The sequence below is a fragment of the Monomorium pharaonis genome, chromosome 1 (assembly GCF_013373865.1).
Source record: "Monomorium pharaonis isolate MP-MQ-018 chromosome 1, ASM1337386v2, whole genome shotgun sequence".
In the NCBI taxonomy this organism is placed as follows: Eukaryota; Metazoa; Arthropoda; class Insecta; order Hymenoptera; family Formicidae; genus Monomorium; species Monomorium pharaonis.
The window spans coordinates 35,261,707-35,274,510 of record NC_050467.1 but is presented as its reverse complement, the minus strand read 5'-3'; the positions used below and the strand labels follow the sequence as shown (position 1 = coordinate 35,274,510).

General features: G+C 33.0%; 1 protein-coding gene across 6 annotated transcripts in view; it reads left to right on the top strand.

Moving 5' to 3' along the window:
• LOC105838380 (FK506-binding protein 5) overlaps nt 1-12,804 on the top strand; it is a 66,626-nt gene that overhangs the window by 556 nt on the left and 53,266 nt on the right. For 4 of the 6 annotated variants that reach the window (XM_036295413.1, XM_036295414.1, XM_036295412.1 and 1 more), the window contains exons 1-2: nt 2-815; nt 12,558-12,708. In XM_036295413.1, coding sequence (XP_036151306.1) covers nt 12,586-12,708 — 123 coding nt within the window. In that variant the 5' untranslated portion in view covers nt 2-815; nt 12,558-12,585. Of the gene's footprint in view, nt 1; nt 816-2,611; nt 2,728-12,557; nt 12,709-12,804 lie in introns of those variants that run through there. The other 2 variants (XM_036295411.1, XM_036295410.1) reach the window with 2 other exon arrangements.

Genomic DNA, 12,804 nt, shown 5'->3' with positions numbered 1-12,804 from the left:
ATATCCGTATTCATTTTTCTCACCAGTTTCTTCGTTTTCTAAACAGCCAAGCATTGTCTCCTTCCTTCTTTCCCTCTTTCTGCTTCACTTCCTCAACTTCTAAGTGCGCGAGCGCGTCTGTGCGTATATGTGTGTGTGTGTGTGTGTGTGTGTGTGTATGTGTGTATGCGCGCGTACACGCGCGCGCGCGAGCGTTTATGCGCGTGCGAGTGCGTACACGTACATTACAGTCGCGCTTCGTCCCGTCGTGCCAACAGCAGAAGCGAGGGCCCCGAAGGGGAAACGGACGCGCGGAGGGAAGGACGCGAGGGAGGAAGCGTAGTGAAGCCGTTCGTGTATACAGTCCGAAGTGTATGTGCGGAGGCGCGGCCGTTCTCCATTTCGTTGTCCGTCGGTCCGTGGTCGATCAGTTGGTCGCTCCCGCTCTGGGAGAAACCGCGACAGACAGACTCGCGAGGAGGAGGAGGAGGAGGAGGACCCGTTCGCGTGTGTTCCGCGCGCGCGATCGCGCGCTGTGACATCATCGTCATCATCGTCATAAGCTACCACTGTATCGTCAGTGTCGTCCGCTTGGCGCTCGTCAGCCTGTCAGTCGCTCGCTCGCTCGCTCGTTCGCCCGCTCGTTCGCGAGACTTGCCAGGACTTGTGGAATGACGCAGTAAACGGAGGAGACAGCAGCAACAACATAGAGGCGGTGATGCGCGCGCGGAGTGCAGTGGCGGGCTCTTCTCTTTCTTTCTCTCGACGTCTTTTCTCTCCTTCGTTTTCACCTTCCCCTCGCACGATGAAAAAACACAGTGAAGTTTCGCGGTGAAGTAAGTGTTGTTGTGTGTTCGCACTAATGAAATATTTAAAAAGCTCTCCTCTTTGTTCCCTTCATTTCCCCGATATCGATCAACTCGTTGCTCCCTCGACGGCAATAAGCGAGGCATTCCTTTGTTCCTCCCTACGACTTCTCTATCGTTTCTTTCCCTCTCTCGCCTCTTTCTTCAATTCCGCTCGTCGAACGACGATTTCGTGCGTTCTTTTACGCATCGCTTTTTTTAACGTGCTTGCATAAATGCTCATGCGCTCGTCCAAATCGGTCCGTCCGTCCGTCCGTCCGTCCGTTCGTCCGTTCGTTCGTTCGTTCGTTTGTTCGTTCGTTCGTTCATTCGTTTTTCAATTTAGTTGAAAAATGGTCTTGTTTACACCGCGATGATACGACGCAACCGCCCTTTCTCCCTCCTTCCAACCTTCCCTCGTTTTGTGACTTTCCCGTCGATCGTCCCTGAGCGCACGATCCGCGCACAGCTGTGCGCTGCGTTGTGCAACACAAGTTCTCTCTCTCTCTCTCTCTCTCTCTCTTTCTCTCCTCCCCTCTCGCTCCGTTATTATTCGCTCTCTGTGACGGCTGGCAAAATAGATTCCCCCCCCTTCTCGTTTCGTCTTGTTTCGTTTCTACTACCAGTTGTCAACATACTGCACTATTACTACCTACTGCGAAATAGGTTGATTAGTGGAACTGCCAGGTCGAGGGATTTTCTCTTATAATTTTGCAAAATTTTTAGGTTTTTATTATTAGACTTGTTCTTTCTCCACATTTCAGAATTGAACTACTTGCATTGTTCATCTTTTTATTTTCGCGCGTTGAGAGGAAAAAGAAAGAGATAAACTGTTTAAACTCGAGTCTGAAGTGTGAAAAAGAACAAATCTATTGTCACGGAAGACTTGGGAGAAAAATAAATAAAAAATTTTGTAGCGAAAAGTGCAGAGGAATTTTTTAAGAATGTATCGATTTATAATGTATTAATTTTTTATTATTATAAATTCGAGAAAATGTTACTAATAATATTACAATAAATTCTAAAAATTTAATAATAGGATAATTAAATAGAAATTAAAAGAAATTAAATAGAAATTAAACAATGGGATAATTAAAAGGTAGAGAGAGGAAGGCTAAAAAAGTACGGTGCGATTATAAAGACGCAAACAATGTAAAAACTTTTGTATCTTGTTAAACAAAGAAATCGACAAAATTGAACGTTTCGACTCTCTTTGGAGTCATCTTTCACGAATCGTATTATGATGTACAGAAATTTATAAAATTTATCCTCAGTGTGATAAGGTTCAGTTACTGAATCAGGTCATTGAATTTGAATTGAAGGATGTCACTCTGGATTCGGCAACTTCATGAAACTCAATCTTGTCGGACTAAAGATATATTTTATGGACTTTTGTAATATGAATTTGCTCAATGATTTCAAAAAGAATGATTTGATTTCTTTGTTTAATTAAATATGAAAGTTTCTACATTTTAGTTTGCACCTTTGTAAGGTGCTATACTCACATTAGCCTGCCTTTGTTATTGCATTTATTATAAATCTGTTCGAGTATTTTCCTTAAAAGTATTGAAAGCTACTCGTTAATGCTAATAGGTTTGTTTTTTATTCCTGCACTGCTGCACTGGTGCAATAAGTTAGAACAAGGCAAATATATTTTTTCTCATTCTAACTTGTTCCACTAGTGCAGCAGTGCAGGAATAAAAAACAAACTTAATGTTTCGCGAACGTTCACTTTATCAAGGCCTGAATTGACACTGAGTTGCTCCTTCGGATTCTCTTTATTATAGAACGATTATTCAACGTACAATTTATTGGGAAGCTTTATCCGATAGGAATCTATCGTCTGTCTTTATTTATTTCGAAAGAAAGATGAAGATGGACACATGTTTAAACTTACTGACAGGTAAGTTTACCAATAAACCATCGGCTCTAAGTATTTATAATCCGGCAACGTTGGGCTAATACACTACGCTTTCCCACTTTTCATGCGCGTTGAATAACAACGGCGACGACGATATGCGGCGATGTCCATGATTGAGCGCGTAAAATCATTGAGCGGTCACTGCAAACGGGTGGTGCACTTTGGACTACGCGCGAGTTCTTTGTCCTCCGCGCGCGCGATGATTATTTGCGAGAAACGGCACGACCGACACCCATCTCATCCCTGTGTGAATAATTTCTTCTCTCATCTCCCTCACCTGACGAATAAACGAGCGAACGCGCGCGTAGAGCGGGCTAAATTTGTATTCGTCGTGTCTGCAGCGCCGTTCGGTTCTGGTCTTCCGTTTACGACAGAAACAACAGACGCGTCTATCTCAAGCAGGAGCACGCTAGTCAACACAAGTGTGCTATCCTCCTATATTTTTCTGTTCGTCGGTCATTGATGTCGTGAATGGCTCACAATATACCGAGCCTCTTTGTTTCTTCAATGCGATGTTCTTAACCCTTTCATGTCCCTGGGAAATGAGGAACTAGTACAAATGAGATAAGCATGACTGTACAGGTTTTTCGAGTCCCTTATTATGAATATAAGATCAAATTGAAGATTTGACAAAGATATTGATACACTAATATCTGATAGACTGTAAAATTATATAAATATATATTTTGGCCTTTTTTTCTTTTGCTGACAGCCATATTTGACTCCCTTATTTTGAATTTTACAAATCTGATACTAGATTCGTAATAAGCGACCTTAAAAACATATAATTGCATATACTTCCACCTAAAAACTTTGAAAAATCAAGTTTTTTTAATTTTACCTTTTACAGTCGGTTATATTGAATCCGCCATTTTACATTTCACAAATTTGATGCCAGTTTGTAATCAGCTACTCCAAAACTCTAGAAACTTGCCTAAACTTTTTTCATATTGGAACTTGTTGATTCAACTAATTCAACTTTTTTCTGAAAATCTTAATTTCTTTAAAAATTTTATCTTTTATTTTTAAAAGTAAATATTTATTTTATAAATATTATAATTAACATAATTTTTAATTTTTTATTGATACTGACAGAAAAGGGTGCTTGATTCAAATAAATATTTATTTGAATAGTACTAATAAGAAAATTAATATTTATTTAAAACAAGTAATGCTTTCTATAATTTAGAAAATAGTATTTGTTTAAAATAAATATTATTAATTTTTTACAAAGCATGTTATTGGTACTATTCAAGTAAATATGTATTTAGTGATGTAACGAATATGCGATTTTAGATATTCGCGAATGCGAATGTAAATGCGAATATTGACTTGCACGAACCTGTCGGTTTGGTGCAGCCAGTTGGCCCGCGCGTGAGGGCCATCACACACGAAATGACATAAGCTGCATAAGCATAGCATAAGAGCTCTAGGGGTGTGTTCGAGGAGACGCTAATAGCGCTATCAGCATCAGTTTATCCTTGTTCTACTTTTAATGAGTAATGAAGATGGACTGATGTTGGTAGCGTTAATAGCGTCTCTTCGAACGCACCCTAGGCAAATAAGCATCTTATGTATATCAATATGGCGACTTTATGCTGGAAACTGATTGGTTCAACGGTCTTATGCTATGCTTATGCAGCTTATGTCATTTCGTGTGTGATGGTTCTAAGACTGTAGCGCTATAGTAGCAGTGTTTGCCGAAACGCAGTCATTGTTTACGTCGTTTACAATGTAAATCCTTAAGACTGGCCAACTGTAATAAAAGAAAATTGTTGAATTGTCTAGTTTTTTACATTATTTTATTTTTTTTTCCTCTAAAGAGATCAACTTTTACTAAAGTAATATTCGTCAAACATTCGCATATTTTCTGCAAATGCGAATGCGAATGCGAATACTTTGAAATCAGCAAATATTCGCGAATGCGAATGCGAATGCGAATATTCGTTACATCACTAATTTGAATCAAACATCCTTTTCTGTTAGTGTAGTCGAGACTCTCTTGAAAAACTTGAGCCAAAGAATATGTCAAAATATTAATATTTGAAAAAGTTATGATTTTTTAAAAGTGGGATACATATGTTCCGGAGGTATGAAAGGGTTAACATAGTATAAAATTCCAGAGATTGTTCGTATATTAAAAAGAGTAGTTAGTAAATTATGACTTTTAATTAGAAATTCTTTGTATATTAGATACGATCAGCATGAAAAACAACATAAATTTTTGTCGAAATTGAGATATTTAAAAGAAATGATCTGTTTCTCCTCTAGTCTGAATTCCTTAATACTTTAATTTTAATACCTAAAATAATACTCTAATACCCTAATTTTAATACCTTTTTTACTTTAATTTTATTTTAAATTAATTTATATGTGATCCTAGTGACCGAACGTGTTCTTATACCTGGACACTTACAGAAACTCATTATTTATCTCATATAAATGTTTTCTTATATTATAATTGTAATCTTTAAATACTAAGTATTTTTATTAGAGGATTATTGATTTTAAATATTACATATTAAAAAATTAACGTTAAAAAAGAAATATGTATTTGTCAAGATAATATTTTGTATTTATTTTATAAACAATACATTAACAAGTATTTAAATCGTCCGGAATAGTATGTTTCAAGGTGCTTTACAACTTCCTTTCGAGCAATTTAAAATTCGTTTATTTTGTTGTTAACCCTACCCTGTCACATTGAGTCACCATGACCCAGACTGATGACTTATTAGTAAGATATCTTTCGGCGTGCTTAGAAATGTAAACTTGTGCCATCTAAAATCAATTTCAGGTATCTACAGATAGAGACGCTTGCCCAAAGGAGGGAAGCGTCAATGTCTGTTCGATAACCGTTGAAAAAATACGTTAATGTAACCCAGAAGTACTATTTTATACGAGGCTACCGATAGTTATTGGTTCGATAATAGTCGTTGCGCATATTTTTTATATCAAAATACGTGCGCAATGATACTTATCAAACCAATTACAACCATCGGTACGGAATAGTACCCTTAAGTGTGACAAGGGTTTCGACCGATATTTAATAAAAAATTGATTTTTTTAATGAAAATCCATTTATCTTTTTGAGTAAAAAATGCTCTCTTTTAAGGGGATTCTAAACTGGTTGCCAAACTTGATCGATATAGATAATATAGAGTTATTCGTTCATTCTTGTTCATAAAAATATTCGTTTTAAAATACAAGTTATATATCCAGTGAACACAGTAATATAGCAGCAGTGTAACAGCAATGTAACCGAATATAACAGGTTACGTTACTCTGAAATTACACGTAACTTACTGTAAGTTAGAATTTCCGACTCAGCAATATAACATGTTATAATTACATGTTATCTAACCGTTACACAACAGTTACAAAGAAAAATAAAATAAAATAAAAATTTTATTTTTTTGAAATTATTTTTATCAACAGCACATACTACATTTAGGATAAATTTTTATTAATTAATTAAATTTAAATTATGTTATTTTTTATTTTATTCTTACTTGCCGCTGCTAGGTTTGAACCCGAGACCTTAGGATTACGAACCTTGTACTCTACCTGCTACGCCAATTTGACTCATCGATATGGGTACTTGTTATTGTCTACATGTACCTATATGTAAACTGACGCGACTATATTATTTTGTATAAAAGCAATTAAATTTTGCAAAACATATTAAAAATAAATAGCATTAATTTATTTACTTATTAATTTCATTGTTAAATTTATCTTTTTCCATAACCTTAATAATTTGATGGAAATTGCGATCTATTTAGCACTAATCTTTGAAGCGTTCAAATGATTAATTAGATGGTTAACTATATAGATCATAATTCTAAGAAAAATTGAATAGTATACATTTATTATTCTGTTTTTGTTCAGCACATGATGAATTTAGATTTTGTGCATTTTTTGTGCGCAGTAATTGTAGACAAACCGTTATTTTTGAAAACATCTTTATAATTTTTTTTATTATTAAATAGATCTGTCATTCAGGATGTTATAATGTCTGATTTCTGAGTCAACTACGACGCATCGTTCCGTAATAACATTGATACGAACGTGTTATGTTACGATTATACAATTTTTGTTGAATAACTGTAACGCCAAAACGATGTATAACAGCTAGATCACTTGCGTATAACAAATATTACGTAACAGGTTATTTCCATATCATATAGCACCTACATATCACAAGAATAACAATGTTAAATTACATGTAACTTCCATGTTATATTGCCGCTATAAAATGTGTTCACTGGGATAGCTTATATGTACAAATGAATGGTATCCCCGGGTTCGGAATAGATTGAGGAATAAAACTATACTTATTTGTCAAATTATGATTAAATGCCGTAAAAAAAGTTATTTGATCGATTAAATTTTATTGATCTAAGCGCTTTCATCAAATAAAATTTGATTAATCAAAAAACTTTTTGTACGGCTTTTAATCATAATTTGATGAATATAGTCTTATTTCTCAATCTATTTCGAACTCGGGGGTACCATTCATTTGTACGTATAAGCTACATGACTTGTATTTTGAAACAAATATTTTAATAAACAAATAAACTTCAAAATTTTTTGTGCATTTTTGGTTTTGGTCTAATCGTCCCTGGGTTTATTTGTTTACGTACTTTAAACGTGTAAAAGGATTTTTAATTCTGTAAATTCAATTTGAGGTTAAAAGGTTAAATAGAATGTCGATAAAACAGACGGCTTATCCTCTTAATAGGCGATTTTTGGCGATCGTTTGGTACATGTATCAAGGTTGATATTGGTAGGGGTGGAGCTTATCCTGGTACCACTACCATGTACCATTATGAACGCTAAAACGGACTGGTTCTTTTCTCTTTTCTCATACCGCAGATTTGGAAAAAACTACCCTACTTCGTTGCAAGGTATAGCTGGTATCAACCAGAAATGTACCAAAATGGTTAGCCACGCCTTAATCAAAAAGTACCAAACACGCGAAAACGCTCTGGTACATATTGGTACATTTTGGTACATGTACCAAACGATCGCCAAAAATCGCCTAATATGTAAAATAGAGTGGCACATAAATGACCACGTCCATCAATTGGATAATTTAAAATACAATGTTCTAATTGGTGGGTACAAGAGAAAAGGAAGCGTTACGTTCGCATTGACCACAGGCATTCACAGATGATAGATACCCAACAAACACAGAACATAGCAGCAACATTGCGGCAATGTTGTAACATTGTAGCTGCAATATTCTGTGTTTACTGGGTAGCCTTTTTCTTGTATCCACCAAATAGAATATTGTATTTTAAATTATCCAATCGATGGATGTGGATGGCCTGGTGCTATCCAAGAGAAAAACTCTAGCAGCAATTATTTGTGAATGGCTGTGATCACTTGCAACGTGGTTAAATAAGACGCTCCCGTAAAATAAATACCTTTTTTGAAAAGTTTATTTATGGATACATTTTTTTTTATTAAAGTAACATGTCTCGAGTGTAATCCTAAATTTCTAGTCTAAAAAAAAAATTAAAAAAAAATTAAAATATTTTTTATAATTAGTATATATTTTTATATGTTGAACTTTATTTTAAAATTTTTTCCAAAAATTTTGGATACTTAGGGTTTAAGGGCTCAGTCTACTTTGACAACTTCAAACAATTGATTATATTTTTATTACATTTTTCGAAAATATATGTATTTGAGAATACATTCTCAAAGTTTTATAAAAAACTTTCAATAGTTTTTTTTGCACAATTTTTTATTACCGAAAATTTTAAACGCGTTTTTTTTTTAACCACATTTTTTAATGTGGCAGGATAAAAATCTCAAAAACTATTAATCATTCTGAAATTTTAACAGCTTATTCTACACATCTGTAGTTATCGCCCATACCAGTATTAAGTAAGAATACTAATTTTATCATATCTACTATAAACATAGAAAAACGTAGAAAAAATGTAAAGAAGCGATTTTTTGTTTGTTCCTCGAAGGACGTCGGTCATTTTGCTAATTGTATATGATATTAATTGATTGAGGTAGGAGTGATAACCATTGTCACACAAATTGAGTATTTTTTTGATTTTTTGTTTCTGACTATCCGAAGTGAAAATATTTGTCCATGAATTTTGAAGCACTATTTTTAATTATATATAAATGCATAAAAATAATTTTTTTATTACAAAAAGTTTTATTATAAATTTGAAGAATTAATTTAAAAAAATATCTGCAATGGTTCTTGAAAAAAAAAATTCCTAAAAATTGCCTTTTTTTAAGCTGCTAAAGTAGAGGGGCCCCTTAAACTGCAGCTTATCGAATATTGCGTTGGTCACGGTGATCCATTGTGACAGTCTCTTTCGAAAAAGATATGTGACAATCTAGAGTTAATAATGTTATAAGTATATATATATATATATATATATATATATATATATATGTGTGTGACAATCTAGAGTTAATAATGTTATAAGTATATATATATATATATACTTATAACATTATTAACTCTAGATTGTCACACATCTTTTTCGAAAGAGACTGTCACAATGGGTCACCGTGACCCAACGCAATATTCGATAAGCTGCAGTTTAAGGGGCCCCTCTACTTTGGCAGCTTAAAAAAAGGCAATTTTTAGGAATTTTTTTTTTCAAGAACCATTGCAGATATTTTTTTAAATTAATTCTTCAAATTTATAATAAAACTTTTTGTAATAAAAAAATTATTTTTATGCATTTATATATAATTAAAAATAGTGCTTCTATAATATTAAATTTTTTAAATTTCTTTATCATTATATATATATATATATAATGATAAAGAAATTTAAAAAATTTAATTAGTTAAATATATATTAATTATATATAATTCGATTTATATATAATTATATATAATTCGATTATATATAATTGGATTTATATCACGAATTGTTGCAAAAGTTTAACAATTGGATCTCTATCGTTACGTGTCAGCTTAATCAATTTAATTGTTCGACTTCAAACATTATCTTCTAACGTGATTCTTTACAAGCGGACTTGTCAAAGTGCATCGAAATATAATAAGAAATTTGTCGTGGAAATTAATGAAAGACGTCTGTTTTACTGACAAAAAGATACTAATTTTTGTATCGCAAAATCTTTATTTTTTTTTTATAGATTTGGAAATTCTTCTCCAGAATGAGAGTAAACGCATTAGTAATCTGCGTTATGGAGTTTATATTAAAAACAAAAAAAAATGTTAATTTGCAGTATTTTTAGTTGAGTGTGATGTCTGGAACTGTCACATCGTAACAATATTTGCTTAATATAAAAAATTACAATTTGTACTTATGAAATTCGAATTTATAGACTGGTAGACGACAGAAACAACATGTCGAGTTTCAAAAATTAGATTTTGATGTCTAATTGAGATGAAATTGAACTATGAAAATTTAGATTACATACGAAAGTGAAAAGTTGATAAATAGAGCAATATATGAGCAATATATAATTGACTAATCGAAATGAGTAGAGCAGAATAAAGTGTTTTGTTCTTGGGATAAAACTAATTTACAGACTAATATTAATATGTGTACTTTAATTCTGAAAAAAATTTTTAAATTTATAAAAGAAATATGTACGGAATATTGTTAATGATGTGCACGATTGACTCTACATTATCGATTCCGATTAAAGGAGGATGAAAAAGTCGATTTTCCGACTGAAAATGGAACCTAAAATACGAGTTTTATAGGTATTCATAAATCATATAAGATATGTAATTATGGGTGGTCGTTTTTCCTTAAGACTTGAGAAAAGTGTCGAAAATTTGTCATTCGTTTATTGAAAATTGCGTTGATTTAGAAACAATTAGAGTCGACGATGTGAAAGAATTGTCAGTTAAATCAGTCTTTAGCTAACTTATCCAGTTTTTTAAATCTCTAATGTTTTAATACCGAAATCCCGTATTTCAAGATGGCGGATCTAATATGGCGGACCAAAATTAAGGAAAATGTAGCTAATCATTTGTTGCCAAATTGTTATATAATAGCAAACTGCTAACAATTTTTTGCGAAATCAGGCTGCCAAAACTATGGCCTACTGTGTCTTCGAATGCGCCCAAATTGCAAGTAAAAATTGTCATCAAATTCTGATTTCAAATTTGGTGCAACATCAAAGCAGGTCTGTCACTAACAGTACAATGACAAATTAACGCAGTAAATTGAGAATAGATATTGCAACTCACAGCAGAATTGCACCATGCAATGAATACAAATATGCAGCATATTTGTATTCATAAATGACGACAGATTAGTGACAGATTTGTCAAATCTTATCGTTTTCACAGTCATGATTTTATTTGAGAATCGATGTAAGCTATCTTTCTAAATTTCTTAAAGTGAAATGTCACTCTAAAAAAATAAAAATACTACTAGTCCTATAAAAATATTATGTGGCGGTCCTCCCTTTACATCGGGCACTTTTGCACGCGCTGCGAAGGAAGGTAATTTTTGCTTACCTTTGTCGCGCTGCGGGTGGTCTTTATGTAGCGCGTCCTACTCCCGAGAGAGTAGGCCGCCTATCGACAGTGCTGCGCTTTTTATTGCCAATTTGACATTTCGACAGATCTGCTGCGTTTCTGATATCAATTTGTCGCGTACTTTGACGCACAGATGCTGTTGCATTTCTACAGGCAATTTGCTGACATTGTTTGCATTTTGATTTTTGTCGTCAATTTGTCATCAATACTTTCAACAAATCTGTTTGTAGTTCACTATTATTTTGTCATGTATTCTGATGACAGATGTTGCTAAATATTTGCAGAATATCGGCTAACAGTGTTTGCAATGATAGGATGTTTTTTATTTGCTGCCTTTTGGCAACAGAATCTGTTGTCAACATTTATCAGCAGAAATAATTATCGGAGGTATCTACATGTTACGAGTGTTTCTAATGACGACATAATTGTCTATTATTTTTACAATATTTTTATGTATTTAATATATTCGAATTTTGAATCAGATCTCTTAATCTAAACTACGTTTTGGCATCTGACTTGTATCAAATCAACCACATTTGTATTTCCTAACACTAGAAATTGCACCAATGATAAAAAAAAATTGTTACTTGACCATTCACACTTATAATGATATTTTTTACATGTAATACAACACATGCAAAAATCACACTTTTTCATATTTTGGTCTGCTATCTCTGAGATCTCGATATTAAAACATTATAATTAGAGATCTCAAAAACGATTATAAGTTAATCAGAAGCTGGTTTAACTGACAATTTTTTATGCCATTAACTCTAATTGTCTCTGGATCGATGCAATTCTCAATAGATAAATGACAAACTTTCGGCACTTTTCTCAAGTCTCAAGGAAAAATGACCGTCATTTCCACATCTTATTATGGTTTATAGATACCCATGAAACTTGTATTTTAGGTTCCATTTTTAGTAAAAAAATCGACTTTTTTAACATTCTCCTTTGTGGGGCACTCCAGCATCTCCTTAAATTCCGATCTGCGATATTTAAAATATGTTGTGCCTTAAATAATTATCAGATGCAAAAGAGATAAATATTTTATAAAAATATTAAATAAGACTTGAAAAGATTTTTAATTTTAGATTTACCATCTCTAAAAATTTTTTTTAATTTATATGTTATAAGTTACGTTTGTATATTTCATAAGAGTTCTTAATGGTTAAATTAAAGAGATAGAGATTTTTTATATTTTAGACTTAGTTTCTCTCTTTACTATAGAATTTAAAATATAGAATCTAAAATAGCATAAATATATAATAAATAGAATCTAAAGAGATCTTGCCGCTTTGTAGGTAAATAAAACCAATTCAAGAATAAAAAATGTCTGCGGAATCACCGAGGCGGGGTGTGCATAAAGGAGCTCAAGTTGTTTCACCTCAGCCCATAGTAGATCGATCGATTATTGACAGCGTTGCCGGAATTATTAATGACATAGTACCACAGGTATACAAGTTGAATATCTAATTCTTAGCGATATAGAAAAAGATAAAAAATAAGTTAAACTAAGATCAAAGTTAATTTACATTAATAAAATAAACG